We start from the raw sequence: 25871 nt of genomic DNA, 5'->3' as shown, positions 1-25871 counted from the left end.
TCAAAGTACCGGCTCCAGACACCATTGTCGTCCGTCTCATTCGCAAGCCCTGCACTTGCACCATGTGTGGTGGTGCTCCCTGCAAGGATGAGAGATGTGCCTAAAGTTCTTCATTTCCCATGTGCAGAAAAGCCAAACCGAACCTCACCACGAACAAGCGTCTTGTACACCAACCACTAATGGCACAAACCACTTGTGAGCTTGTAAGCGAGGGGTTTGTAGCGGGAAAAAACAACAGGTAGGTTGGAAAATTGACCTCTTCCTCGACCCTTTGCTGTCACGGCTCGAAAACCCCCTTGGTAGTCAGACATCTGACAGCTGCCAGCTCACGCATCTACTGTAACTCCATCTGACAGCAAAGCGTCGAGCAAGAGCCCCCAACAGACCTCGGGATGTTGTGTTACCCGTTTGGGTGCTCACGGAAACTACATCGACTTCCAAAATAACCCCAAACTAATGCAACCTTTGATTTTTTGCCCATCTTATAGATCGTGTGAGTGAGATCCATACAAGAGTCCCGCAACGAACCGATCCGTTACCCTAGAGACTGGAACTAAAGAGAGAACAGATGCTGGAGATGACATCGGAATAAAGGACGTTAGTCTGCAGAGCCCGAGTGCCCGTTACCATGCTGTATGTTGCTCAGCCAGGCTATCTACAATCCAGCTACTCAACCGTCTGGTCAGGTCCAACAACCCTCGTCATATGTGGAGAACTACACACATACTTGCAACTGCTCTCTTTGGAAATCCTTCTACACCCATAAGCATGCCATAAACGAACGCCTTTCGTCCCTTACGCCTATCGCAAAGATGCTACTGCCGCTACCGGCACCTCCGCAGCCTTCACAGCTAAGCTCAGAGTTGGACTACAGTATGTACTGGACCAACCAAGCTCAGAGATCCAAGCACCAAGCTCAAAAGTGGAGACTGGAGAGTTATGCTTGCACTAAAGACCATTAGGCATGTCTGGTGTAAGCCGTATCGAGACCAGGTCACATTTCAGCTCAAACCCTAGCAACTGCTTGAGCTACGGGCCATGTCGGCTAACGCCCCCCTCGAATGTCTGTTGCGGTATGTGCCAAACGATTCGCACAGCATGTACTCGCACCGGCGACCTTCCAGGTGTTTATCGGTGTCGTATGTTTGACTCCTTACACGGAATTGGAACGACAAAGAGAAAGGAGTTGAACTGACCTTCACTAAGACCCCCCCAAGACGATTAGTTCGGTATGTAACTCTTCGTTTCCTCGAGTAGAAGTGGACTCTCTTGCCCTAATCCTTGAAACTGGGCTATATCTCGTATCAGCTACTGCACCCTTAGTGATTCTGCACTATGGTTAGCTGCATTTTACCACTAGGATAGCACATGACAATACAACACTACGCCAACCACCATCTTCAGGTACTACACGGATACAAGCCAATCGTGGTGTCATCAACTACCCATTGGCTGCTGGAGCATATTGGAGTCGTCCGTAGGAATACTGGTTGGAACGCAGACTACAAGTAGCCAATGATAAGCCATATTCTTCACGTCCACTCTTTCTCAACTCATATCTCTACCTTACTATCATTCACTATTCATCACATGCCATGCCTATATATCACGGCTCATCAGTTTTTTGTTTATTGTTGCGGATCTAGTTGCACCTGATTCGTACACTTGTCTAGAACAGTTCATACCGCTTATCATGGTTGCGCAATGTTTTTGCTGGCTGCCATGTTCGCTTAATGCTGAGACCACTCAATAGAATCCAAATCAATACCCTCCTGGACCATCTCCCACAGAGGAGACAGCTCTCGCAGGAAGTTGACTCGCTCCTGCACGGCCTTAAGCACGTAGTCGACCTCGGCCTCAGTGGTGAATCGACCAATACCAAATCGAATGGAGGAGTGGGCAAGAGCGTCATCGGCACCAAGAGCCCGGAGCACGTAAGAGGGCTCGAGAGAGGCAGAGGTGCAGGCGGATCCAGAAGAAAGAGCAATGTCCTTGAGAGCCATCAGCAGAGACTCTCCCTCAACGTAAGCAAAAGAGATGTTGACACAACCGGGGTAGTGGTGCTCAGCGTCTCCGTTCAGAGAAGTGTGCTCCATGGCCAGGAGACCGTTCTTGAGCTTGTCAGACAGCTTCTTAATGTGGGCGGTGTCGTAGGGCATCTCCTGTCGACACAGACGGGCAGCCTCTCCAAAGCCAGCAACGAGGGGGGCAGCCAGAGTTCCAGATCGAAGACCTCGCTCCTGACCTCCACCGGTAATGATGGGCTCGAGACGCACTCGGGGTCGTCGTCGCACGTAGCAGGCACCGATACCCATGGGGCCGTAAAGCTTGTGTCCACTTATGCTCATAACATCAATCTTGTCGGCGTTGACGTCGATGGGGATCTTTCCGACGGCCTGGGCAGCATCGGTGTGGAAGAAGACCTTCTTGGATCGACACAGAGCGCCAATCTCAGCAATGGGCTGGATCACACCAATCTCGTTGTTGACGGCCATGATGGACACCAGAGCAGTGTCGGGTCGAATGGCGGCCTCCAGCTGCTTCATGTCAATGAGACCGGAGGACAGAACGGGCAGGTAAGTGACCTCGAAGCCCTCATCCTGCAGGTATCGGCACGAGTCCAGAATGCACTTGTGCTCGGTCTGGGTGGTGATGATGTGTCGCTTTCGGCCCTTGTAGAACCGGGCAATACCCTTGATGACCATGTTGTTGGACTCGGTGGCGCCGGAGGTGAAGATGATCTCCTTGGGGTCGGCTCCGATTAGGGCGGCAATCTCCTCTCGCGCCTTTTCGACAGCGGTGTCGGTCTCCCATCCGTACGAGTGTGTTCGCGAATGGGGGTTGCCATACATGTCCGTATAGTAGTTGAGCATCACGTCCAGCACACGGGGGTCCGTGGGGGTAGTGGCCTGCATGTCCAGGTAGATGGGTCGCTCATCGCCGGCAGGAGCGTTCTGGACAGCCTCGACGGCCTTGGCCACCAGAGATCCCTCAGGCGCAGAAGCGGTGAAGGTCTCTGTGGAGGGCGCGTGGGTGGCCAGGGATCGGGCCAGCGAGGGGTACGCGGTCCTGGTGGCCATTGCACGGCCCACGCTTCGAAACGCAAGTCGGAGGGTCATTGCGTGTGTGTAGTCTTGTGTGGGTGGAGGTAGACAGTTGTAGGTGCACCGTTTTCTCTGGGGAAGCCAATTTTGGGAGGTGTAAATCACGGCACGTGTAAACGAGATACTGGACGGTGGCGAAGAATAGTAGAGAGCAAGTGGGTCACGGGACAGATAGAGAGCTTATTCTGAAGAGGGGAGAATTTAGAGTAAAACAAGGCTGTTTTTGTCTTTCCATCGTGTAGATTGTGCCTTCTTTTTTCGACATCTGAAATCAACACCCACAGGACATGTATGTTCCAGCCAATAGATAGAGTTATGCAAGAAGAGGTTAGTGGGGGTTGATTGGTAAGCCTCGTGAAGTGCATACCTGGGGAGTGGTCTAGACGTGGTATCGACGGTCTGAGCACGTGATGCGAGATTTATACGTCCTATGACCAGACTGGAACAAAAACACGTGTTTAAAAGTCGACTGAGAAGACTCCTTTTACCCCCTCCCCTGCTACACACCCTCCGCGTGAAACTCGGATGCAGAAAAATATTAATGTAGGCGGAGATATTTCCATGCAGGTGATCCAAGAGAAGCAAAGACCAATAATAGCCGAAAGTCGCAGGGCGTATCCGGCAATAAACTGAGTTCTGGGGTCGGAGAGATGTCATAGAGAGCCATTGGCACGAGTACTGACTAGACGAGCGGTGATATAGATGCTTGTATTTGGTTTGATTGGGTTATGCCCTTGAAACACCTCTTCGTTGCTATGTTAACGAACATTCTGTACAGAACGTACAGAACAGTGTGAGTACTCGAGCGTCTTCCACAGGATTCGAACCGAGACAAGTTGCAGAGTCAATCATGACTCAAATATACTTCCGAGCCGGAGATGGAATCCCTCTCATCGATACAACGCACCCCATCTAACCATGCATATTCTCGGCCACTCACCGGCGCATGCCATCTTGAGATATTGACGTGTGGGCAGGAAATAGTAGTCACGTGATCATATGAATCGGCTGCAAGTAGCAAACAAGCTGGGGTTCAGTTTCACAGCCAGTTTGTTCACCCACATGTGCACCAAGCTACAGTTGCTTGCTTGTTTCAACCGTTTTCTTTGTCGTCGTTTTGAGTTGCCGTTGGATTTCTCCGCAGATTGGCAAGCATATATCTCGATGGGGAGTACTCGAAAAACACATCTCTTTGAAAAAATCATGTCGAAAGCACAAGAAAAGGCTATCTACGTATCCATTTTCCCTTTTCAACTTCGCGTATATCGTCATTCACAGACCAAAACAAAAGAGATCGTGTAACTCAAAGTGAATCAAAGTTTGAAAGAGTTGGGTGGGGGGTCGGCCTTTGAAGGGACGCTCAGTCGGGCTTCCAAGTGTATTATTGTTGTATTTGGCAAGTTGTGTTAGTTTTTACAATCAAATATGGTCAGGTATCTCGGTTTTTGTCAGTTTGTCTCATAGTGCAGTCTCTCAGCACAACTAGCAACACTGCACAACATGCGTCCATCGTGCTTCGAAAGTTGTAAATCGTCGAACAGATGGTCTGTACTGTAGATATACATCAGTAAAGCTGTAGATCAATAGGTTATGTAATAATTCTGCACTATAAGACTTCCGAGTTCATGGTTGCCATCCGTTTACGCATGGTATTGTCGTCTATATACTTGTACTTCACAGCCGTGTACTTGGCTCAGGTTTGCGGTTTGCATGTAATGAGAGCATTCCTTGTAGTTCAGTTGGTCGCACAAATTGATACAGGAGCGTTTCACAGACACATAACTCTCGGTCCAACCATGTGAATCATGTTACAGAGCTCTTCGGTCAGAGGATGATCAGGACCCAGCACGTTCACCAGATGCTGGCCAAGGATCATAATCTTCCGGGCAATAGAGCCCAGCTCAGTTCGGGCAGGCTCGGGCATTTGGTCGTACTGCAAGTGAACCACGTCGTAGTATTGTGCCAGGGCTCCCAGCCTGTTTAGCTGGATTTTGAGGTAGGTGACACAGCCTTGGAGGTCGATTGGGCCGTCATGTTTACTGGAGAAGCTTGACATCATCTTGTTGAAGGGATCGTGCTTGTTGATAGAAAACTTGTGAGCCATTTCGAGCGATATATCTGTGTTTTGTATCTAGCCTGTTTATGGTATGGAGAAGAAGGGATTCTGGATCTTCAGTAAACATGGTTATGGGCATAATGGAAGGGCGCAAAACAGAGCTGAGAGAAGTCATGTAAATGATATCACATTACGCCAGTTTTAGAGGAAGGAAATGTACAGATAATAGAATTGATAAGACGGCAAGAGAACTAGAGTTTCTATGGTTATCTTTTACGGCTACGGAATAGATATCCAGAACGCTCAGAACGACCTTGAACTTTTATGCTACTATCATACATACCACATACTCGTATATCAAGATAATGCGCTATAACCCGATAACTAACTCAGATCCGAAATACCACAAAGAATTCACCAACATAAATCGTTTCTTTCATCATTTTGCTTTCCAAATCGCCCAAAAAGATATGCCATAATGTCAAAGTCTTCGTTACCAGCCTACATTACGATTATCAGCTAAAAAAAAAGGTTTTCGCTTAACAAACGAAGAGTAAATACAACAGAGGAACATTCAAGACACTTCAACAACACATAGTAACATGTCATTAAAGCTGAATTTTTGTGCGCTGACCAAATTAGGTCCAGCGAACTGATTCCTCTTAAAGGCTTGTCTCTATATCTTCTCTACAACCGCCCCTATCTCCCATCCTCCAGTCCCCTTGTCTCCACATAAACTTTCGTACCATAGTCCCAGCTTGTCACATGACCTGGCGATTCTAGGTTTTTCAATTACCACATCACCACAGCCAGCATTATACCCCCATCACAAACAGCAGAATGGAGAACCCGCTTTTGACTGTTCTTTCGCACCGAACCGCGGGAATCGAGTACCGGGGAGTCGTCACTAAGCGTCTGGCGACCCTCAAGCGTCGGCTCGGCGTCCAGACCAAAAACACAAAGGAGTACTCGCCCAAGCAAGTGTCCACCGAAGATGTAGTTCAGGACGCTCGATTCGCACAACTGCTGCTGCTGCAAGCCGAGCGGGCCTGGGCCGTGTCTCAGGAGACGGCATCTATTCTCGAGACCAACGGATCAGCCGGCAAGCGGAAACGGGTGGCATCCAAGCTGACTAAGGCCGTGCAGTATGCCATGGCCCTGGAGCAGTCTGTCTCCGACACACAGAGCGACGAGGTGCGTCTGCAGATCGCCACGTATCGTCTGCTGCTGGAGGGCGCTCTGTACGCACACAAAAAACAGTGGCAGAAGCTGGTGCAGCCCTACTCTGCGGCTCGAGTGGGTCTGTCTGCTCTCATCACTCTGGCCAAGGACGCTGAGGAGGCCGAGCTGCTGGCCGACGTCATTTCCACCCAGATCGACCCTGCTCTCGGTGTCGCCCTGCTCAAGGTTTCTCCTGACCGAAAGCTCGATCTCGAAAACGCCTCCAAGGGCTACGTTGATGCCGGATCCGACTTTGGAAAGTTGGTCGAGAAGATCAATCCCCACGCTCTGGAGGTGGACGAGGCCCACGGACTGGACGAGATTGAGTGGAGAGGCCACCAGGCTAAAATTACCGACCCCGACGTGGCCCGAACCGTCAGCAACGCCCTGACCCAGACCAAGGCCGAGGAGAAGACCATCTCTGACTACGATACTCTGCTGTCGCTGTGGCAGTCTGCCAACGATCTTGTCAAGGAGGAGCTGGAGCGATTTGAGCTGGCCGGAATCGCTGCCCACGACGACACCACCCAAAACGCCCACATTGTGCTGACCTTCATCAACTTCCACATGCTGCAGCAGCGAATCGAGCGAGACCTGCTGCTTCTGAGCGAGGTGTCACAGCTTAAGACGGTCGACCGAAAGGACCACGCCAAAACCAACAAGGAGAAGCTTCCCAGTGCGCTGAAAATCTCCACCCACACCCGACTGTTGCAGCTCAAGGACTCGGTGCGTCTGCTAGGCAACATTGTGCAGTCTGTCGATGAAATTCTCAATCTGGCCGGTGTCTCCAACGACTCCTCCCTCGTTTCTGCTCTTACAGCCACCAAGGCTGCTTACAGAGCCCAGAAGCTTGCTGCCATCGGTGCGTCTTACGACCTGGTTGGAGACTACAAGAACGCCCTTGCTCTCAATAGCAAGGCTCTTCAGCTGCAACAGACTGTCGGTGACGCTGATCATGCTGCTGTCACTGGAATCCAGGTTCCAAAGAACGCCCAGCTCGTTGCAAACACCGCACGACTGCAGGCGCTGGAAACAATTGCCCAGAGACTGACGGAGAAGCCCCTTAACCACCCCGTTTCAGATAACATGGACTCGTATCCCATGGCAACTGCCTCGGACACGGCTCACAACATTGTGGAGTTTGACCAGCGGCTGAAACCCGTGTTGGTCAAGCCCGTCTTCTTCGACATTGCCTACAACTACGTCGATTACCCGGCCGAGGTGCAGGCCGTGGAGACTGCCAAGGGCGGCGAGGAGCAGAAGACTAAGAAGAGTGGATTTTTGGGCGGACTTTTCCGAAAGTAAGGAGACAGGAATATACATATGTAGTAGGAAAATATATAGCTCAAGCAAGTGGCTCTGGGCTTTGGACTTCAGAGATGCTGGATGCAGTACTTGTAGTAGAGAAAGGTGATTCGGTAGTACAGTACCTACACTGGATGATGCAGAATTCGTTCTACGAGAGAGCGCTCAATATAGGGCATTGAAATTCCTCAGTGCTATGAAGCAAATAGTGCATACTTCTGAGTAATAAACAACGAGTTACTATCTTGAACTTGCCCTTTGCGTTTGAATCACCTGAGGGAAGCTGTGGATCAGATAAACTGGCGATAAGATGAAAAATGTTCCAGATTTTGCTAACGAATACTCTTTGGTGCAGGCAAGGAGAGACTGTGGCAGTGTACTCTCTAACCAATCCGGGAATATGACCTTCTTGGGACAGTATCGAACACGGAGGAGAGCCCAGTCTAGCTCGCTGCAGTCTGCCTCAAGATAGTCCACCTTGAATTCTTCTAGTGGAGGAGTCAGCATTCACGTTCTTTGGTACCGCGAACTTCTGTTTCTCTGCTTAGATATCTTGAGTGGCCTGGCAGTTGATTGAAGCAGTCAATAATGGAATAATGGGGTTGTCGGTTCAGGCCAGACTATTGATATGTGGCAGAAGAACAAAGATGTGACATGGAAAACGACGACTTGGGTACTTTTTCTTCACAAATTGATCGCCCTGAGTCCAAGTTGAGCTTCTCAATTTATCTGACGGAGAGACAAACTATCCGTGGACCTTTGGATGGCTTCTCAGGCAGCTCTTACAAGCGACCATAGGTCGTGTAAGTAGACGGAAGTAGCTGGGATGAGTTAGCAAAAATACTGAACTGATTTATGACGTTAAATGGGCATTAGTTATGACATTACTCATTAATGTAGACGCTCAATCACTCGTAATCCGTAATCTCGCCGCTGTATGACAGCGTCTCATTGTAAGATGAATACACGTCCGTTCAAGAACTAGATCAGTATACACAGTATAAGGAACAACAAACTGTTGATTAAAATGACATTAATAAATAAATATTTGCGGCCGATAACATTAGCCACGTCTGACCCCCCCTCTTCGGATCCCTCCTCCTCTGACTGATCCTCCTCTATACAACCTCCTCTTCATTCGTTCCTGTCTCTCCCGTTTCTCTTCCTCCTGTTTTGCCTGGATCTGGGCCTGTTCCGCCATCTGGGCTTCTCGTTGCAGTCTGTCCTCCTCTTCTCGTTGATGTTGGAGCTCCAGTTCTCGCATTCGTTGCTCGTGTTGTTCCTGTTCCGCCATACGCCCATGCCACGTGGAGTCGTTGAGAAGCGAGTATGTGTGGCTGGTTTGCGCCATGATGGTGTTCCATTTATCTGCCAGTAGGTGCGACGAGTTGACATTGGCCTGGACGGTCTCGACATGTAGCGTGGCTGCTCGCACTGCTTCACGAGTGTTTTCAATCACCAGGTTCAGCTCTTGCAGTTGTCGCAATTCCTTCTGCAGCTGATCCTCGCGCTCTCGGGGATCCTGTGCCAACGGCGTTTCCATCGACTCCTTGAGCCCCAGTAATGAATCCCGCACTGACATGTTGTGTGATACAGAGATTCATTTCTGTTGGTCTCATCTCACTCATGCACGCGTATATTTAGAGTTCAGATCTGTCCGAACGGTTATGAATACTATGTACTTGTACGAATACTTGTACTGGTACGAGTGTCGGTGGATTGCAGTTGGTTTCAGGCACGTGAGATGTCCATGTCACGTGATTTGATTACTTAAATTCAGTGATGGCAAAATAAGTATAACCCCTAGTAACCTAACAGATGGTCACACAGGTTGTTGATACTTAACTAAACACTCAAGTACGGTGGTGTGGGTCAAGTAACAACAGTGCAACAATCGAGAAACGACAGTATCACTTGCGCAAGAAGGATTGAAGGGAAGACTCATTGATTGAACATGAAATAGATTTCCATTAGATCCTGCGACACCTCTGTGGACCCAGTCTGCGATGAACTGCTCTCTAAAATGTCACATGCCAGTGCGTGTTCTGCCTTTCATAGGACGAGAACTTGGTAAGAAGATCGTTTTTTTGAGCCATAAAAGACGTCAAACATATCAAGAGCCCCAAATTAAACAGTTGAAAAATCTCTGAAACGGTTTTTAAGCAAAATTTCACTGAATTTTTTTTTACCGATATTTTTTTTTATTCTAATGATTCATTACAGCTATATACCTAGTAAGCCGGGTTATTGGCGTTCAATAAACCATACACTTCTAAATCTTTGCGATGTGCGCTGCGGTTTGTTGATCTTGCACGCGTCTTAAGTCTCCAACGCTAAAAATGTCAAGAAAATTCGGGCGGTTGGTGTAGTGGTAACATATCTGCCTTCCATTAACAATTTGATTGCTAGCAGGTGCCAGGGGTTCAATTCCCCTACCGCTCATTCTTTTTGGGTGGGTTTTGCAGCGTTTTTACAGATATTGGTGGTATTCGTCGCGCCGATTCCAACATCCAGGCAACTTGCCGGAGTGGTTAACGGGACAGATTCGAATAACCGTACTATCTGTTGGGCTTTGCCCGCGCAGGTTCGAATCCTGCAGTTGTCGGTGTTACTTTTTTGAAAACGAGAGGTTTTTTTATTTTTATTTTTATTTTATTAATTTTTTTTAATTTCCCTGATTTTGGTGCTTCTATTATATCGCACCCCAGACGGTGTCGTATTTTTGCGTGCCTCTGTTAAAAAAAACACCGCCGAAACTTTCAGCATTATTCCAACATGTGAACTCAGCTGTATGAACCGATTACAACGGTTGAACTGACAAATATTGATTAAATTAAAACCAAAAAAAGGCTGTCGAGACACTTCTATGAAATAAGAACAATTGAATCCTACAATCACGTGACACATAGGCCTGTACGACAACAATGCTGGTCACATTGTATCCGTTGAACTTCCTTAAAGTATCCAACTACAACTTAACAAACTTAACAAAAAGGGGTTAAGTAACTCAGAACGTCATCTGCAATGCTCTGACGCTGTTTTCAGATTATCCACCAACCGAAATAATCCATACACTCACCCATAATCTCAAATCATTAAATGACTGTTTATATCTCGAATTTTTCTCTGCCTCCCGCACGCTTCTCCTTTCTGAACTACGCCCAACGAAGCCCGACCTTCACCAGTCCGATATAGTGTAGGGGCTATCACATCACGCTCTCAGGTTGAGAACCGTGGAGACCGGGGTTCGATTCCCCGTATCGGAGCACGTGACCTGGTGTCAGTTTCTTTTTTGCCAGTATCACAGAGAGATATCTTTTTGCATGTGTATCCCACCGTCTGTCTAGTCTGATGGAACACTGATAGAGACAAGTTACTAAATCACAGTACATACAAGAATCTCTGGTATGGAAAGCCCAAAATGACCCCAAAATAACGGTTTTTTTCTTCATTCTAGATTGCGGTCACGTGACACGTCTCCACCTTTCAAGTGACTTCAACATCTAATATTTTCTGTTAGAACACAGGCCCACTGGCCCTTCGTCGTAAGTACTCACTGAACGGGCTTCTTATAGAGTAAAGAAGCTACTGATTAAACTGCTGGAGAGATAACTGTTGTATTCAATACATGGTAAATGAGAGCTATTTATAATAATGGCACCGGACCAACCGACGGGGCCGTAAGGTGACGGTCGAGCCCTGGGGGACTCGACAGACCCCCACAATAGTGGATCCTTGCCCGAAGGGCACTGGCGGGATCCACTCTCGAGAGTTGACAGGCAAACGTCAACGCTGCTGGATGTCCGTAGTCGCCATCATCGCGACGCCCGGACGTCATACCGACAGACGGTGATCGAGAGGTGCAGGACTGACAGTTGATGCAGGAGACAGCAACTGAGCTCCGACGATGGTCGATGGTGCGCGTGCCGTAGACACAAGAAATACCAAAAGAAGATCGTTTCCTAACATTTTCAGTTGCGGCCATATCCTGGTGAAAATACGGCTTCCCGTCCGATCAGCCATAGTCAAGCACCAGAGAGCCCAGTTAGTATTGTAGTGGGAGACCATACGAGAATCCTTGGTGCTGCAATTCTTTTTGCTTCTCAGAATGGTCAACCTTATGGTGGAGTTCTTTTATTCAAGTACAGTTAGCATCAGGATCACAGTAATTGCTAAGATCTCTCTAATATACACCGTTCATCGACCAACATCTAAAGTTAGCTGTCTAAATTTGATGTAAACTGAAGTATCCGAACATTCAATTGACTTGATGACTGTCTTGGGTTCTGACGAAGAGATCATGGGCATAGGAACAGCTACGGTATGTTTTAGATATCGGATAACAATCTGTAAAAACTTAGTTATTGGAGAAAAGTATCATTTGTCGTCATACTCTTGTTTGTTGAGACTGGTAAAGATTGATAGAGAAGAGATAAAGACGACAAGAAGACTCAAAACAATCACTAATCTCGTTGGAAGAAGAGACACTCAAATAAGTCCACTAGATGGTGTTGCGATAAGGTTGCAAGCGGTGCATTATCTGAACTCAAATGACATGGTGTGAATCAAAAGACTGCGTGCAATGAGAATCATAAGCATTCTTGGTCATCATTATCACCAACTTCTCAAGTAAGCTAATGTTGACACTTGGTTTGGTATGAGTTCCCCTTTGTTCACGGCTCGGCTCGGCTCGGCTCACGGCTCTGAACTCTGCTCACGGGCTCTCCTACTTGCTCTCCTGTGCATACAGTACATACACTAGCAATAATGTACCGAAGGGATACACGGAACACTCAAAAAAGGGTGTACGACCATGTGCTTATCTCTAGATATATATGTATTGTTCCTCTGGATTGAGTAATTATGTATCTCAAATCTAGAATCATTCTGCTGGATACTGGCTCAACTCTGCTAGACGATGGAGAGAGACAATCTGATTGTCTGGGCGGCAAATTTGGAAAGCAAATTTGGACAATATAGCCCTACTTGGACATTATTCTCAGACCTGTACTCATTGTACTTGTACTCAGAACTGGTATGGCTTATGGCGATAATACAGTGACACCTCTCTTCAAGAAGACCATACAACGCCAACACAGTGTGCACTACGCTGCAAGTAGCTACAGACCATATCAACCGGCAGCAAGCTTTCCATTGTAGCCTCCTTAATATATACACCTCCTCCGCACACTACTTACACTCCATGTCAGTCAAGTATACAATCAATACATACAGCCACCACCCAGTGGCACTCCAGGGTTACCGCTTCCTGTTTACCGGTTATCTCACTTTTCTACCTCCCCATCTATGCTGCCACAAGCATCACGGTAACAATATGCAACGCCAAAACATACGCTGAGAAGCAGTTTCGGGTGATTCTGTTTCTCAAAATGCCCTTGGCCAACGCCAGCGTGACCCGCTCAATCGGAGTCAGTCTCGAATACATTCTATCTGTCTCTCTGCCTCTGAACTGTTGGAATGGCGTCAGACCTTCTTCGTAGGCATCTCTGTACTTGGATGCGGTATTTGTGGTGGTGGGCGCCTTTGTGCCACTGGCAGCATGAGATGCCATGTATCGAGTCTTCTCGTAGAGCTCGAGGTTGTCTGACTTGAGTACTGCAGCCTCTTGACGAAGCTCGGACACGAGGGCAAAGTTCTTTCTCAGCTCGTCTTCCAGCTGCGCGATTCGCTCCTTGAAACGGTCTCGCTGCTGGGTGATGATGGGAAGCAGATCCGAGCCTCCTCCTCCGGACTGCACAGATCGATCATAACCTCCAATGATCGACGAAGTGGGCGAAAGACGTCCACTGGGGCCTCCTCTGGTGGTTCGACGGGAGGGTGCGATGGATCCAGCAACTGATCCAAGAGAAGTTGTAGTCAAGTCGGACTCAAGACGAGCATTCAACGTAGATGCCTTATCGTAAGAAGTCTTGGCATCCTGTAGTGACTTGGTGAGCTTGGCGATCGTCTCCTCATACTCCTTTGTTTTGTTTCGAAGTACTGTCAGATCAGACTGCTGTTTTTTGTTCTTCTGAAGCAGCATGTGCTCCAGGGACTCTCGGTCTTCGGACTCCTGCGAAAACTCCACCGACCGGAACACCTCCAATTCCCGCTTCAGCTCGTCGTAGTCAGTCTGAGCCGCCAGACGGGCCTTGAGAGCCGCAGTCTCGTCTTCTCTTCTCTGGACCGTCTTCCTCAATTGCTCAGCCTCCTCCTGGGCAGAGGCTGAAGCCGACTGAAGCTGCTGCTTGGCAGCCTCCAGACGGGCAAGCAGACCCTTGTTTTCCTCCTCAAGCGACGAGTCAACCACAGCATCGGGCTTGTCCTCAATCTGCTTTCTGAGATCGAGGTTTCGAGCCTCAAGGTCCAAAAGTCGCCTCTGGGCCTTCTCCAGGTCAGAAGTGACAATCTCCATCTCTGCAGACGAAATGGCAGTGGTGGCGGAGGTCTTAGGAACCTCCACTTCCTCACCGAGCTTCTCTTCGTAAGTCTCGACCTTACGTCTCAGTTCCTTGCCCATTTCACGGGACTCGTTGACCTGCTCTGTGAGCTCGGTTTCTCGAGACTTCCACGTCCGTCGCTCCTCGTCAAAGGCGGCCTCCATCTCCTGTTGTTTGGCCTTGACCTTTGCCGCCACAGTCTCGGCATTGGACATTTCCAGCCGCAGCACCTTTTGTTTGAGAGTGTCGTAGTCGGCATATCGGGCAACCTGTTCGCTGAGCTTGGCATTCTCAGCAATGAGCCGACTCTGGCTTGACGCTACACCCACAGCGTCACTAGAGGCTTCCAGCAGCGGTCTTGGGTCCGGAGCTTCGGCTAGCAGCTTGTAGACGTTGAGGAAGGCGGTTTCCGAGTTGCGAGCTCGTTGAGTCAGCCGATCAATCTCGCCCTGGTACGCCTTGAGCAGTGTCTTGATGCCCTCCAACTTGTCGTTGTCCTCCAGCTTCTTGAAATCTCTGGTTTTGGAGGCCAACTCTTTTCGGCTCGCCACGGAGTCCGTCTGTGCCTCCACAATGGTCTCGCCCTCCTTATCCAGCTGTTTCTGCAGCCCCAGCAGATCAATCTCCGTCCACTTTTGGATTGCAGCTTCGAATTTGTCTTCCATTTTCACGCTTGTTTACCACCTCACAGTGCTGGCGTTTATACGTGGCAGATGGTGAACATGATATGCATGCCATTCCTATTTTCGGAGGTTGGGAGGCAACAAGGTTCAGATACGAGATGGATATGAGGGAGCGAGGTAGGCAATATTTGGAGATTTTGGGTGGTATTTTTCTGTTGTTTGCCATAAACTGAACCAGAGTGATTGAAATTGACCTCTCAGGGGCTTCTATATGGAGCCATCTCTAGGTTTAATGGGCATTTGAAGCATCCTGTGATGCCCCCATTATTTCACCAAGTACTGTAGTTGGGTTGTAGGTCTAGCATTAAGTAAAAGTCAAGTATTAAGTAAAAACTTCCCTGTCAGTTGAAGCGGATAAAAAAACTAAAGAAAAAGTGAAAGCACTACAAGATGAGAAGAAGTTTCAGTAAATACTCAGCTGGATCAAGTATATAATGCAAAGGTCATGATCATACCATCAAAGACTTATATGTCTCTGCCTATTCCTGTCGTCGTACTGTATTGTACTTGTTGGTCAGACCAAACAGCCCGATACTTTACATTCCAAGACAGGGTATCCTTCGTTACCAACCCATACACCCCAGCTGATTCTCAAATCAATTAATTAATGTGCTTTTCTTTGTCTCCTGCTCTAGTAATTTCCCTGTTCGGCCTGGTCAGCCAGGTATGCTTTTCTCCAACTCCACTTCAACAAAATCGCCAGCATTCTCCACACACCAAAGTCGGGCCACAGCGTGTCCACAAACTCGATATGAGCGCCCTGATGACTCTCCCACAGCATAAAGTCGGAGAATCGACACACCCCGGACGTTCGAATGAGAATGTCCAAAGGAGGAGAGTTGCCCGTGTACATGTGAGATGCCAGAGTCTGCTCGGTGATGTCTGCAGGCTCGATTTCTCCCTTCTCAGCGTCTCTGACGACCCCGCGGATGCCATGGGCGATATCGTCTCGCGACGTGTAAGGGAAACAGATGTTGAGGGTGGCTCGAGTGTGTCCCTTGGTCATGGTCTGTGCCTTGTCAAAGAGCTCCGCAACATCCTTTCTCAACAAGGATCGGTTGCCCAGCACCCGGATTCGGATCCCGTACTGCTCTGCCAGCTCGCCACTTTCGCAGATCTGTGTGAGCCGCTCCTTGGCAATCTCCATCAGCGATTCCACCTCTCGAGGAGTCCGTTTGAAGTTCTCGATCGAAAATGCAAAAACAGTCACGTCTTCCACGCCCGCATCATAACACAGCTCGAGAATCTGGGCGAGTGACTCGAAGCCCTTGGAGTGGCCCTCACGAGTTTCCAGCTGTCGTTCTCGCGCATATCGTCGGTTGCCATCCATGACAAAGGCCACATGCCGAGGCACCGGCCCCGTGGCAAGGATGCGAGCCACACAGGTTTTTCCCCACGACAGAAACCCCTGGATGCCCGGTAAAGTGCTCAACATGGCTGTATCTGTGTGGTTGTTGTTTCGGTTGTGGAAAATGGCGAATATTCCACCTGTCACTTTTAGACTTCTATGTTGGAGGTTTATGCACCGTCATGTGACAAGGTTGGGTAATGGTGAGAAATAAGATAATTACGATAGGCGCAGGCATAAAACTCCAAGCAGAGAGGCCGAGAGGTGGAGTGTGGGGTCACGTGACAGAAGAGGGAGAGGGAGAGGTCACGTGTCTGACGAGCTGTCTCTCCGTCCAAGTGGTATGAAGTTGGCCCGGATACCCTTTGGCTGCAGTAAGCTACTGTAGCACGTCAGTCCCGTTGAGGGATGTCTAGCACATGAGGGGAAAAAACGGTTGAGTGTGATAGTGTCATTTTTGATGACTTGAACGAGTTGAACAAGTTGGGGAAATGTGTCGTACGGGTTCTACAAGTATGATATAATATTAATTTTGTTTGTGTCAGTGGAGGAGGACTGTAGAATCGGCCGGCTGTCCTATTTATTTAATTCAACTCAATTTAGCTCGATTTATTCCCGATATTTCAAATAAATTCGTATAAATCATACCCTCTCATCTTCTACCACCGACTCATCACCATCATATAAAGGGTCCAGCCGCAGACGGCGTAAAAAACCAACCCACATACGGAATTGGTCACCCAAGAACCAACACAAGAGAGCTTTTGAGCATGCAACTCGATAGCGGTTGGAGCATGGGGAGAAATGTTGGTTCTCGACAGCTTCCACAGTTCAATTCCACCCTTGAGAGCGAGATAGACCCACAAAACAGGAACCAGAAAGCCCAGATAGAACCACCGTCGGTAAGGTCTGTCGAAATCAATGTCGAACATGTCGTAGTTGTCCTGGGCCTCCATAGAACCAGCATAGGAGAAGTGAGAAGACATGATTATCTGTACACAAGCCATTGACGTTGCTGGGTTCATTTATATAGGTCTGAAGGAACACATTGCACTCCATTGACCCATTCTCTTTGGGATTAGAAGCCCCAATATCTCCATGTGGTCCATGAGGTCAAGAATCCGTCTTGTCCTGACTTGTCTTGTCCTGTAACTGGCTGGTGTTTACATTGGGTTGCATCAATGCCAGCCAAGATATTTCATTAACAAGCTGAAACTGAACCTTGAAAAATAGGATGGCAAATACACGAGGAGAAATGACAATCAACTAGTGGAAATTTGTAGGTACAGCACCGGTATAGGCACAAGTGCGAGTGTAGACTGATCGTACTCGTACTCGTACTTTGCTCGTGGTATTGTTCCGTTTCTTCTCCAGTTTCTGTCACTCCACCTTATTTTGAGGTTCGCCTTTAACTCCCGCCATGACAGCACTACAGCGACGGGACCAACACCACCAAAACCGCCACAGTTCCCACATTCTTCTGATACCAATTTTAGGCATATTCAGAGCACATCCAAACCGCCGCCATAACAAGTCTGCGTATGAGACACGAAGCGTCATCTTCGCAACCTAAAGTCCCGTTTTGCCAGAGAAATGCCCGTTTGCGTTACATTAACAAGTAGCTAATTTGCAGCGAGCATTGCGGTTAGCCCCAATCATCCCGGATTGATTAGGTTCGGGGAAAAAAATTGGCTCCATTGCCGTCGGTTTCGGGCTCAAATAATTTAGAGTTTGGATTATTCAACTGAGGCAGTTAGTGAGGGAGGTGTGAAGAGGCGAATTTAGGGGAGTTTTCAGGTGGATTAAATATGAAATCCAGTTTTTACTCCAAATTATATTTACTACTATTTTCCTCAATTTTTTTGCGATTTTATTCACATTATAATGGACTGTTTCGAATCACCCACTCATCCGCAGACATCAAACCTTCAGCGTGGAACATCAACTCCAGCAACCACAGACCACCACAGCACCACAGACGAAAATGCTGAGAGTCGGACGAATTGGCACCAAGACCCTAGCCAGCAGCAGCCTGCGTTTCGTGGCAGGTGCTCGGCCCAAATCCACGCTCACCGAGGCCGTGCTGGAGACCACAGGGCTGCTGAAAACCACGCCCCAAAACCCCGAGTGGTCTGGAGCCGTCAAGCAGGCATCTCGTCTGGTGGAGACCGACACTCCGATCCGAGACCCGTTTTCCATTGTGTCGCAAGAAATGTCCACTTTGGCCAACAACATTGGTTCTCTGATTGGCTCTGGGCACCCTACACTCAACAAGGTGGCCACCTACTACTTCCAGTCCGAGGGCAAGCATGTCCGTCCTCTGATTGTTCTGCTGCTGTCCCGAGCGCTGAGTGCGATCCCCGAGTCGGAGCGAGACCGAGGCACCTTTGACGCCTCGGACGTGACCGAAAACGTGGGCGAATTGAACCCCGAGCCCTCTATCAACGACCCTCTTTCACCCATTGAGATTCTCCATGGCATCAATCCCGACATTGTGCTCAACCCGCTCAGCCGACCTTCCGACCCCTTGCCTTACGAGAGCAACGGCATTCTACCCAAGCAGCGACGTCTGGCCGAGATTGTCGAGATGATCCACACCGCTTCACTGCTCCATGACGATGTTATCGACAACTCCGCTACCCGGCGAGGCTCTCCTACAGGCAACGTGGCCTTTGGAAACAAGATGGCAATTCTGGCCGGTGATTTCCTGCTCGGACGGGCCTCTGTGGCCATTGCCCGGCTCAGAAACGCCGAGGTCATTGAGCTGCTGTCCACCACCATTGCCAACTTGGTGGAGGGCGAGTTCATGCAGCTCAAAAACACAATTGTGGACAACTCGGAGATTGCCAACAAGGCCACCTTTGAGTACTACATCCACAAGACATACCTGAAGACCGCGTCGCTCATGTCCAAGAGTTGCCGAGCCGCTGCAGTGCTCTCTGGAGCTCGAAACCCCATTGTCGATGCCTCTTACAAGTTTGGAAAGAACCTCGGCCTGTGTTTCCAGGTTGTCGATGATATGCTGGACTACTCCGAGGGCGAGTCTCATCTTGGTAAGCCCGCTGGAGCCGATCTCAAACTTGGTCTTGCCACTGCGCCCGTTCTGTTTGCCTGGGAAAAGTACCCCGAGCTCGGAGACATGATCAAGCGAAAGTTTGACGGTCCCGGCGACGTGGAGCGGGCCCGATTCCTGGTTCAGCAGGCAGACGGTCTGTCGCGAACCCGAGAGCTGGCCCAAAAGTACTGCGACGAGGCTGTCGCCAACTTGGACCTGCTTCCCTACTCTGAGAGCAGAGAGGCTCTGAGAAACCTCACCATGAAGATGATGAACCGAAGCAAGTAATGTATATAGAGCATAGATTGAAAAGCAGGACAGGAGGATGGGAGAGGACGCAGCTCTACTGTAGTTACAAGACGGTGAGTACGGTACTACCACAGTGTAGCTAGTAGAGGTTGGGTAGCATGGTGTAGAAGACGAGGACCAGTGGTGAGTTGTACTTCAACGCAAAGTAGTAACTAGGTGATAGATTGATATTATATCTACTACTGTAATTGTACTTGTACTTTAGTGATACAGCATGCTCCTGAAATTTACTATACTCTGTCAGATCACTCGATCTACACACTCAGGATAGGGGATAGAGCACAAGCAGATGAGTAGTTGGACATTATTTCGAGAAATTTCTTTACAGGATATATTCCAACAAGTTACAAACACCATTTCTTGTCACTTTTCTGATTCGCCTCCGCCCATTACTAATCACCTACAAGTACACTACATCTCATTGTGCAGGCAAACTCAGTTGTATCTGATCAACTACACTATGGTGCTACCGATTGTCATCGGAGTGGGAGTCACGTTGGTGGCGTTAGGGGTGAGTGAAAGACGGACAAACAACCACGACATGTGTACTAACTACAGCTGCGGGCCGGATTACGTGCGCGAGCCCGATACAGCGGGGTTCCTGAGACGCTGCTCAACAGCAGGCATTATCTGGGCGGATTCCAGCATAATATGAGTCGCAAGGAGGCGCTGTTGATCCTGGGGTTTGCCCGGGAACACGGCTCGGTGACGCTCAACATGCTCAAGGACAAGCATCGAAAGGTGATGATGCTGAATCACCCCGATCGAGGCGGATCACCGTTCATGGCCAAGAAAATCAACGAGGCCAAGGATATGCTGGAAAAGGAGGTAAAAAAGTGAGCACGCGACAGAATCTTCATCGGTGGACAGCCAGCATCACCATAGACGTGTTGTCCACTTTTAATTGTATATATTTAACTATTTTATGACCTAGGAGTGCGGTCTATAGATGCGGTAAAGTGTCGACCAAAAGACACTGAGATAGGGCGTACGAGATGGGTTTTGGTATAAAAAGAGAAGGACTATGTCTCAGGAGTTGTCCTAGCTTTCAATTTTTTGTCCCCATTCTATTCAATTTCGTGTAAATCAAAACCACAAGGCCCCTCTAAATTGCCCTCTAACAGAACTACTGCACATGCATCTACTACAACTAAGTTGTTCATCATCAACTTTCATCTTTCAACACGATACACCACATAACATGTCCACGCGAGACACCTTTTACGGGTGGTATTTGTGAGTACAACACGGCGAACACACGGTCTACCGCAGACTATCTACGCTCCGCTCCCTGCTAACATAGTGCCATCCACTTTGTCATCACCCTGATGGTCGATGGAGGCTTTGCCATTCCTGCGGCGTACAAACTACCCGGGCAACAGTTCATGGAAGACTTCCACGTGGCATCCAACAAGGATTTCATTGTGCTCGAAAAACCAGCGTGGTTCATGTCCTTCATCTGGATCGAGATCCTCTTCCAGCTGCCCTTCTTTGTTTATGGAGCCTACAAGCTGCTAACCAAGACCGCCACTCCCACGACATACCTGTGGATGCTGGTGTACGGTGTCAATGCCAGCCTAACGACTCTGGCATGTCTCGCGGAGGTGTGGGCTCGAGCCGGTCTTACCGATGCCCTTCGATACAACCTGCTCGCTGTCTACGCCCCCTTTTTCTTCATTTCTGGCTACATTGTCATTGACGTATTCCAGCGGTTGCAGGGAGAGCTGAGAAAGGTCAAGACTGATTAAGCAACGAATTACTATAACCAAACCGCCAAACAAGTGATGCCACACGACTCACGCAGGAATGTACCGCATACTATGTACTGTGTACTGTTCTGGCAATACCCAATGGTTCAGCTTTCCAACATCCTCGACTAAGAAGGAACTACTGTATTGGAACTGTCACTGGTGCTGACGACTTGTGTGTTTATTGTCAATGAGATTGGACTCGGTTACTTACTCCTCCGGGCACTACAAGTACCGTACCTCAAGTCCTGTGTGTATATATTATCCGTATTATGATTTCAAAACCATTACATTGTAAAGTCTCTCTCAATTGACTGATTCATATAGAACTACCAGTAGAAGCATCTCCGAAGGTGTTGTTTTTTCTAGTACCGTATGTACAGTATTCATACTAGTTAGCTACAGTACATAACGCGCGCCCAGGCTAACATCATCACGGAACAACTTGTACTCATCATTCAGAGCCGAAATTTGAACAGAAACAAAAAGAATTGAATTTCCCATTATTCCAGTCACTACTGGGAATCTTCACCAACATAAAAAACACCCACCTTGACGTCTATCACGTGCTTCATTCATACCGTTATTCTGGCTCTTCCCCACACCCCACTTTTCACATTAACCTTGATGTCCGCCAAACTCTCTTTTCTGCACGCTCCCTTAACCTCGGCCGACAGATCATAGTCATTCTTCTCTACAACACCACCACATCGAGCATGCCGTCGATCAGCCACAAACCCATCACAGCCAAGCTGGTGGCTGCCCCGGATGCCACCAAGCTCGAGCTCTCGTCCTACCTGTACCAGCAGCTCTTTTCCGACAAGCCAGCCGAGCCATATGTTGCGTTCGAAGCTCCTGGAATCAAGTGGGCTCTGTATCCTGCTTCTGAGGACCGATCTCTGCCGCAGTACACTTGCAAGGCCGACATTCGCCACGTGGCAGGCAGTCTCAAAAAGTTCATGCCCGTGGTGCTCAAACGGGTCAACCCTGTCACGATTGAGCATGCCATCGTGACCGTGCCTGCCAGCCAGTACGAAACGCTTAACACACCCGAACAAGTGCTCAAGGCTCTCGAGCCGCAACTCGACAAGGACCGACCGGTAATCCGACAGGGCGACGTGCTGCTCAACGGATGCAGAGTGCGTCTGTGCGAGCCTGTAAACCAGGGCAAGGTGGTCAAGGGAACCACCAAGCTGACGGTCGCCAAAGAGCAGGAAACCATCCAACCGGCCGACGAAGCTGCCGACGTGGCCTTTGACATTGCAGAGTTTCTCGACTTTGACACATCTGTTGCCAAGACCCGTGAATCCACAAACCTCCAAGTGGCACCTCTTGAAGGAGCCATCCCTACTCCTCTCTCGGACCGGTTTGACGACTGCGAAAGCCGAGGCTTCGTCAAGTCTGAAACCATGTCGAAACTCGGAGTCTTTTCCGGCGACATTGTGTCCATCAAGACCAAAAACGGAGCCGAACGGGTGCTCCGACTGTTTGCATACCCCGAACCAAACACAGTCAAGTACGACGTGGTCTACGTCTCGCCCATTTTGTACCACAACATTGGCGACAAGGAGATTGAGGTGACTCCCAACGGTGAGACACATAAGTCTGTAGGAGAGGCGCTGGATTCCGTGCTTGAAGCTGCTGAGGAAGTCAAGCTGGCAAGAGTGCTTGGTCCTACTACCACAGACAGAACCTTCCAAACAGCCTACCACGCAGGTCTGCAGGCCTACTTTAAGCCCGTAAAGAGAGCCGTTCGAGTAGGTGATCTGATCCCCATTCCCTTTGACTCTATTCTCGCTCGAACTATTGGCGAAGATCCTGAAATGAGCCACATTCCTCTGGAAGCTCTGGCAGTCAAGCCCGACTCCGTGGCGTGGTTTCAGGTCACTTCTCTCAACGGAAGTGAAGACCCTGCCTCCAAACAGTACCTTGTGGACTCCTCTCAGACAAAGTTGATCGAGGGAGGAACTACTTCTTCTGCTGTAATCCCCACCAGTGTTCCATGGCGCGAATATCTCGGTCTGGATACCTTGCCCAAGTTTGGATCCGAGTTTGCATACGCCGACAAGATCCGCAACCTGGTTCAGATCTCGACCTCGGCTCTCTCGCACGCCAAACTCAACACCTCGGTACTTTTGCATTCCGCCAAGCGAGGCGTCGGAAAGTCAACTGTTCTTCGTTCCGTGGCTGCCCAGTGCGGAATTTCTGTGTTCGAAATCTCGTGTTTTGGACTTATTGGAGACAATGAGGCCCAGACACTGGGAACTCTGCGAGCCAAGCTAGACCGGGCCTATGGCTGCTCTCCTTGCGTGGTCGTTCTGCAGCATCTCGAGTCGATTGCAAAGAAGAGCGACCAGGACGGAAAGGATGAGGGAATAGTTTCAAAGCTTGTGGACGTTCTTGCGGACTACTCCGGACACGGAGTGCTGCTGGCAGCTACGTCTAACGATCCCGACAAGATTTCCGAGGCCATTCGATCTCGATTTCAGTTTGAAATTGAGATCGGAGTGCCCTCTGAGCCCCAAAGACGTCAGATCTTTTCTCATCTGACGAAATCCGGTCCTGGGGGCGATTCAATCAGAAATGCACCCATTTCTCTGCGTTCTGATGTCTCTGTTGAGAACCTTGCGCTCCAATCTGCCGGTCTGACCCCTCCTGATCTCACAGCCATTGTCCAGACTACCCGTCTGAGAGCCATTGATCGACTTAACAAGCTCACCAAGGACTCCGATACCACTCTAGACGATCTCCTGACCCTTTCGCATGGTACTCTCCAGCTGACTCCCTCCGACTTTGATGACGCTATTGCTGATGCTCGACAAAAGTACTCCGACTCCATTGGAGCTCCCCGAATCCCCAATGTCGGATGGGACGATGTTGGAGGCATGGAGGGTGTCAAGAAGGATATTCTGGACACTATCGAGACTCCTCTAAAGTACCCCCACTGGTTCTCTGACGGTGTAAAGAAGCGATCGGGTATTCTGTTTTACGGTCCTCCCGGTACTGGTAAGACTCTTCTCGCGAAAGCCATTGCCACGACTTTCTCGCTCAACTTCTTCTCCGTCAAGGGTCCCGAGCTGCTCAACATGTACATTGGTGAATCCGAGGCCAACGTGCGACGAGTATTCCAAAAGGCCCGAGATGCCAAGCCCTGTGTTGTCTTCTTTGACGAGTTGGATTCCGTGGCGCCTCAGAGAGGCAACCAGGGAGACTCTGGAGGAGTCATGGACCGAATTGTGTCGCAGCTGCTAGCTGAGCTCGATGGAATGTCTACTGCGGGAGGAGAGGGTGTTTTCGTTGTGGGAGCTACTAACCGTCCTGATCTGTTGGACGAGGCTCTTCTGCGACCTGGACGATTCGATAAGATGCTGTACTTGGGTATCTCTGATACCCACGAGAAGCAGCAGACTATTATGGAGGCTCTTACTCGAAAGTTCCGACTTGCTGCCGATGTGTCTCTTGAGGCCATCTCCAAACGATGTCCGTTTACTTTCACCGGCGCCGATTTCTACGCTCTGTGTTCAGATGCCATGCTAAATGCCATGACTCGAACTGCCAACGAGGTTGATGCCAAGATCAAGCTGCTCAACAAGAACAGGGAGGAGGCCGGAGAGGAGCCCGTCTCCATCAGATGGTGGTTTGACCACGAGGCTACCAAGAGTGACATTGAGGTTGAGGTTGCTCAGCAGGATTTTGAGAAGGCCAAGGACGAGCTGAGTCCATCTGTTTCGGCGGAGGAGCTGCAACACTATCTCAAGCTGAGACAGCAATTTGAGGGAGGCAAGAAATGAACAGACGAGGGATGATGGGTGGATTTGTATAAATATATTACGTGATAATTATGACATTGCTCAAATACTGGAGTAGGAAGACCACCAAAACTTGATTATTTACACCGATAAGAGAAATTATATTCTCACAGTACAATCTGCTTGGCTCACGCAACTACTCGTACTGGTTTTTATGTTTTTTTATGTTTTTTATATTAATTTTTTTTTAACTTTTTATAAATATTTGGATTATAGGAAAAATGTCTCGTTCCTTAGTGCATCTGAGATGCCCCAAAATTACAGTAATCGGACTGCAAAAGTGGGGGCGACTGCATGACGGAGATAGGAGTGATGATATTGAGCAGTGAACTGTACTCGTGCTTGTGCTGTCGTGTTGAAATTGGGGATGAAGAAAAAACCACCGGACAAAATCTTTCCAATCACGACCAAAATATAATCGACACCTTTCTACCGACTTTTCTATCAACGGTCTCCATCTACAAGTAGTGGATCATCGAGGGTGGCGAATCTTGAGAACTTGCATGGTTCGATCCCACAGAGCGTTGAATACGGCGGAGTATGTATCGTACGTACTGTGTACTATTAGCGCATACAGTACGAGTAATAATTACGTGCACTCGGAGAGCCATATCTATCCTGTAAGAGGACACGTAAGAGGACTGACGGCGCACGTTCAATGTCGCCTCGGTTCAGGAATTGCTTTTTCGAACCCCCAATTCCACCCTGCCATGTCGCTGCCACCAGTCCAGCAACTTCAACGGAAACTGTGGGCTGGGATCAAAGGTAAGTTTCCATAGTAGGACATGCAGTC

The 25871-nt window shown here is 49.0% G+C and overlaps 12 protein-coding genes and 4 non-coding genes across 16 annotated transcripts; 9 read left to right on the top strand and 7 right to left on the bottom strand.

Annotated features, from left to right (window-relative positions):
* Nucleotides 1-1730: 1730 nt before the first annotated feature.
* On the bottom strand, nt 1731-3119 carry YALI1_C26167g (uncharacterized protein; the record flags this gene model as incomplete). Its single annotated transcript, XM_501996.3, has 1 exon — nt 1731-3119. The coding sequence occupies one exon, from the start codon at nt 3117-3119 to the stop codon at nt 1731-1733; it is 1389 nt and encodes a 462-aa protein (XP_501996.1).
* Nucleotides 3120-3305: 186 nt separating this feature from the next.
* YALI1_C26161g (uncharacterized protein) lies at nt 3306-3761 on the bottom strand (the record flags this gene model as incomplete). The annotated part of the gene is made up of 1 exon (XM_068282462.1): nt 3306-3761. The coding sequence occupies one exon, from the start codon at nt 3759-3761 to the stop codon at nt 3306-3308; it is 456 nt and encodes a 151-aa protein (XP_068138563.1).
* Nucleotides 3762-4872: 1111 nt separating this feature from the next.
* YALI1_C26146g (uncharacterized protein) lies at nt 4873-5208 on the bottom strand (the record flags this gene model as incomplete). Its single annotated transcript, XM_501995.4, has 1 exon — nt 4873-5208. One exon carries the CDS (start codon nt 5206-5208, stop codon nt 4873-4875), a length of 336 nt encoding a protein of 111 aa, XP_501995.2.
* Nucleotides 5209-6000: 792 nt separating this feature from the next.
* On the top strand, nt 6001-7686 carry YALI1_C26138g (uncharacterized protein; the record flags this gene model as incomplete). Its single annotated transcript, XM_501994.3, has 1 exon — nt 6001-7686. The coding sequence occupies one exon, from the start codon at nt 6001-6003 to the stop codon at nt 7684-7686; it is 1686 nt and encodes a 561-aa protein (XP_501994.1).
* A 1063-nt stretch (nt 7687-8749) lies between these two features.
* On the bottom strand, nt 8750-9268 carry YALI1_C26106g (uncharacterized protein; the record flags this gene model as incomplete). The annotated part of the gene is made up of 1 exon (XM_501993.3): nt 8750-9268. One exon carries the CDS (start codon nt 9266-9268, stop codon nt 8750-8752), a length of 519 nt encoding a protein of 172 aa, XP_501993.3.
* A 772-nt stretch (nt 9269-10040) lies between these two features.
* YALI1_C26098r lies at nt 10041-10128 on the top strand. Its single transcript has one exon. It is a non-coding gene; the product is annotated as a tRNA-Gly (tRNA).
* A 71-nt stretch (nt 10129-10199) lies between these two features.
* YALI1_C26096r lies at nt 10200-10291 on the top strand. Its single transcript has one exon. It is a non-coding gene; the product is annotated as a tRNA-Ser (tRNA).
* A 580-nt stretch (nt 10292-10871) lies between these two features.
* YALI1_C26090r lies at nt 10872-10952 on the top strand. The gene has a single exon. It is a non-coding gene; the product is annotated as a tRNA-Glu (tRNA).
* Nucleotides 10953-11659: 707 nt separating this feature from the next.
* On the top strand, nt 11660-11778 carry YALI1_C26082r. The gene has a single exon (XR_002432105.3). It is a non-coding gene; the product is annotated as a 5S ribosomal RNA (ribosomal RNA).
* Nucleotides 11779-12991: 1213 nt separating this feature from the next.
* On the bottom strand, nt 12992-14791 carry YALI1_C26051g (uncharacterized protein; the record flags this gene model as incomplete). Its single annotated transcript, XM_501992.3, has 1 exon — nt 12992-14791. One exon carries the CDS (start codon nt 14789-14791, stop codon nt 12992-12994), a length of 1800 nt encoding a protein of 599 aa, XP_501992.1.
* Nucleotides 14792-15440: 649 nt separating this feature from the next.
* Nucleotides 15441-16244, bottom strand: YALI1_C26036g (uncharacterized protein; the record flags this gene model as incomplete). The annotated part of the gene is made up of 1 exon (XM_501991.3): nt 15441-16244. The coding sequence occupies one exon, from the start codon at nt 16242-16244 to the stop codon at nt 15441-15443; it is 804 nt and encodes a 267-aa protein (XP_501991.1).
* Nucleotides 16245-16816: 572 nt separating this feature from the next.
* Nucleotides 16817-17182, bottom strand: YALI1_C26027g (uncharacterized protein; the record flags this gene model as incomplete). The annotated part of the gene is made up of 1 exon (XM_501990.3): nt 16817-17182. The coding sequence occupies one exon, from the start codon at nt 17180-17182 to the stop codon at nt 16817-16819; it is 366 nt and encodes a 121-aa protein (XP_501990.3).
* A 959-nt stretch (nt 17183-18141) lies between these two features.
* YALI1_C26017g (uncharacterized protein) lies at nt 18142-19500 on the top strand (the record flags this gene model as incomplete). The annotated part of the gene is made up of 1 exon (XM_501989.3): nt 18142-19500. One exon carries the CDS (start codon nt 18142-18144, stop codon nt 19498-19500), a length of 1359 nt encoding a protein of 452 aa, XP_501989.1.
* Nucleotides 19501-19981: 481 nt separating this feature from the next.
* On the top strand, nt 19982-20361 carry YALI1_C25998g (uncharacterized protein; the record flags this gene model as incomplete). The annotated part of the gene is made up of 2 exons (XM_501988.3): nt 19982-20032; nt 20080-20361. The coding sequence occupies 2 exons, from the start codon at nt 19982-19984 to the stop codon at nt 20359-20361; spliced, it is 333 nt and encodes a 110-aa protein (XP_501988.1).
* A 295-nt stretch (nt 20362-20656) lies between these two features.
* Nucleotides 20657-21269, top strand: YALI1_C25990g (uncharacterized protein; the record flags this gene model as incomplete). The annotated part of the gene is made up of 2 exons (XM_501987.3): nt 20657-20757; nt 20825-21269. The coding sequence occupies 2 exons, from the start codon at nt 20657-20659 to the stop codon at nt 21267-21269; spliced, it is 546 nt and encodes a 181-aa protein (XP_501987.3).
* A 716-nt stretch (nt 21270-21985) lies between these two features.
* Nucleotides 21986-25060, top strand: YALI1_C25979g (uncharacterized protein; the record flags this gene model as incomplete). The annotated part of the gene is made up of 1 exon (XM_501986.3): nt 21986-25060. The coding sequence occupies one exon, from the start codon at nt 21986-21988 to the stop codon at nt 25058-25060; it is 3075 nt and encodes a 1024-aa protein (XP_501986.3).
* Nucleotides 25061-25871: the final 811 nt, after the last annotated feature.

Source organism: Yarrowia lipolytica, chromosome 1C (assembly GCF_001761485.1).
Source record: "Yarrowia lipolytica chromosome 1C, complete sequence".
Classification (NCBI taxonomy): domain Eukaryota; kingdom Fungi; phylum Ascomycota; class Dipodascomycetes; order Dipodascales; genus Yarrowia; species Yarrowia lipolytica.
The sequence above is the reverse complement of the archived record's forward strand: the minus strand, read 5'-3'. Positions and strand labels throughout refer to the sequence as shown.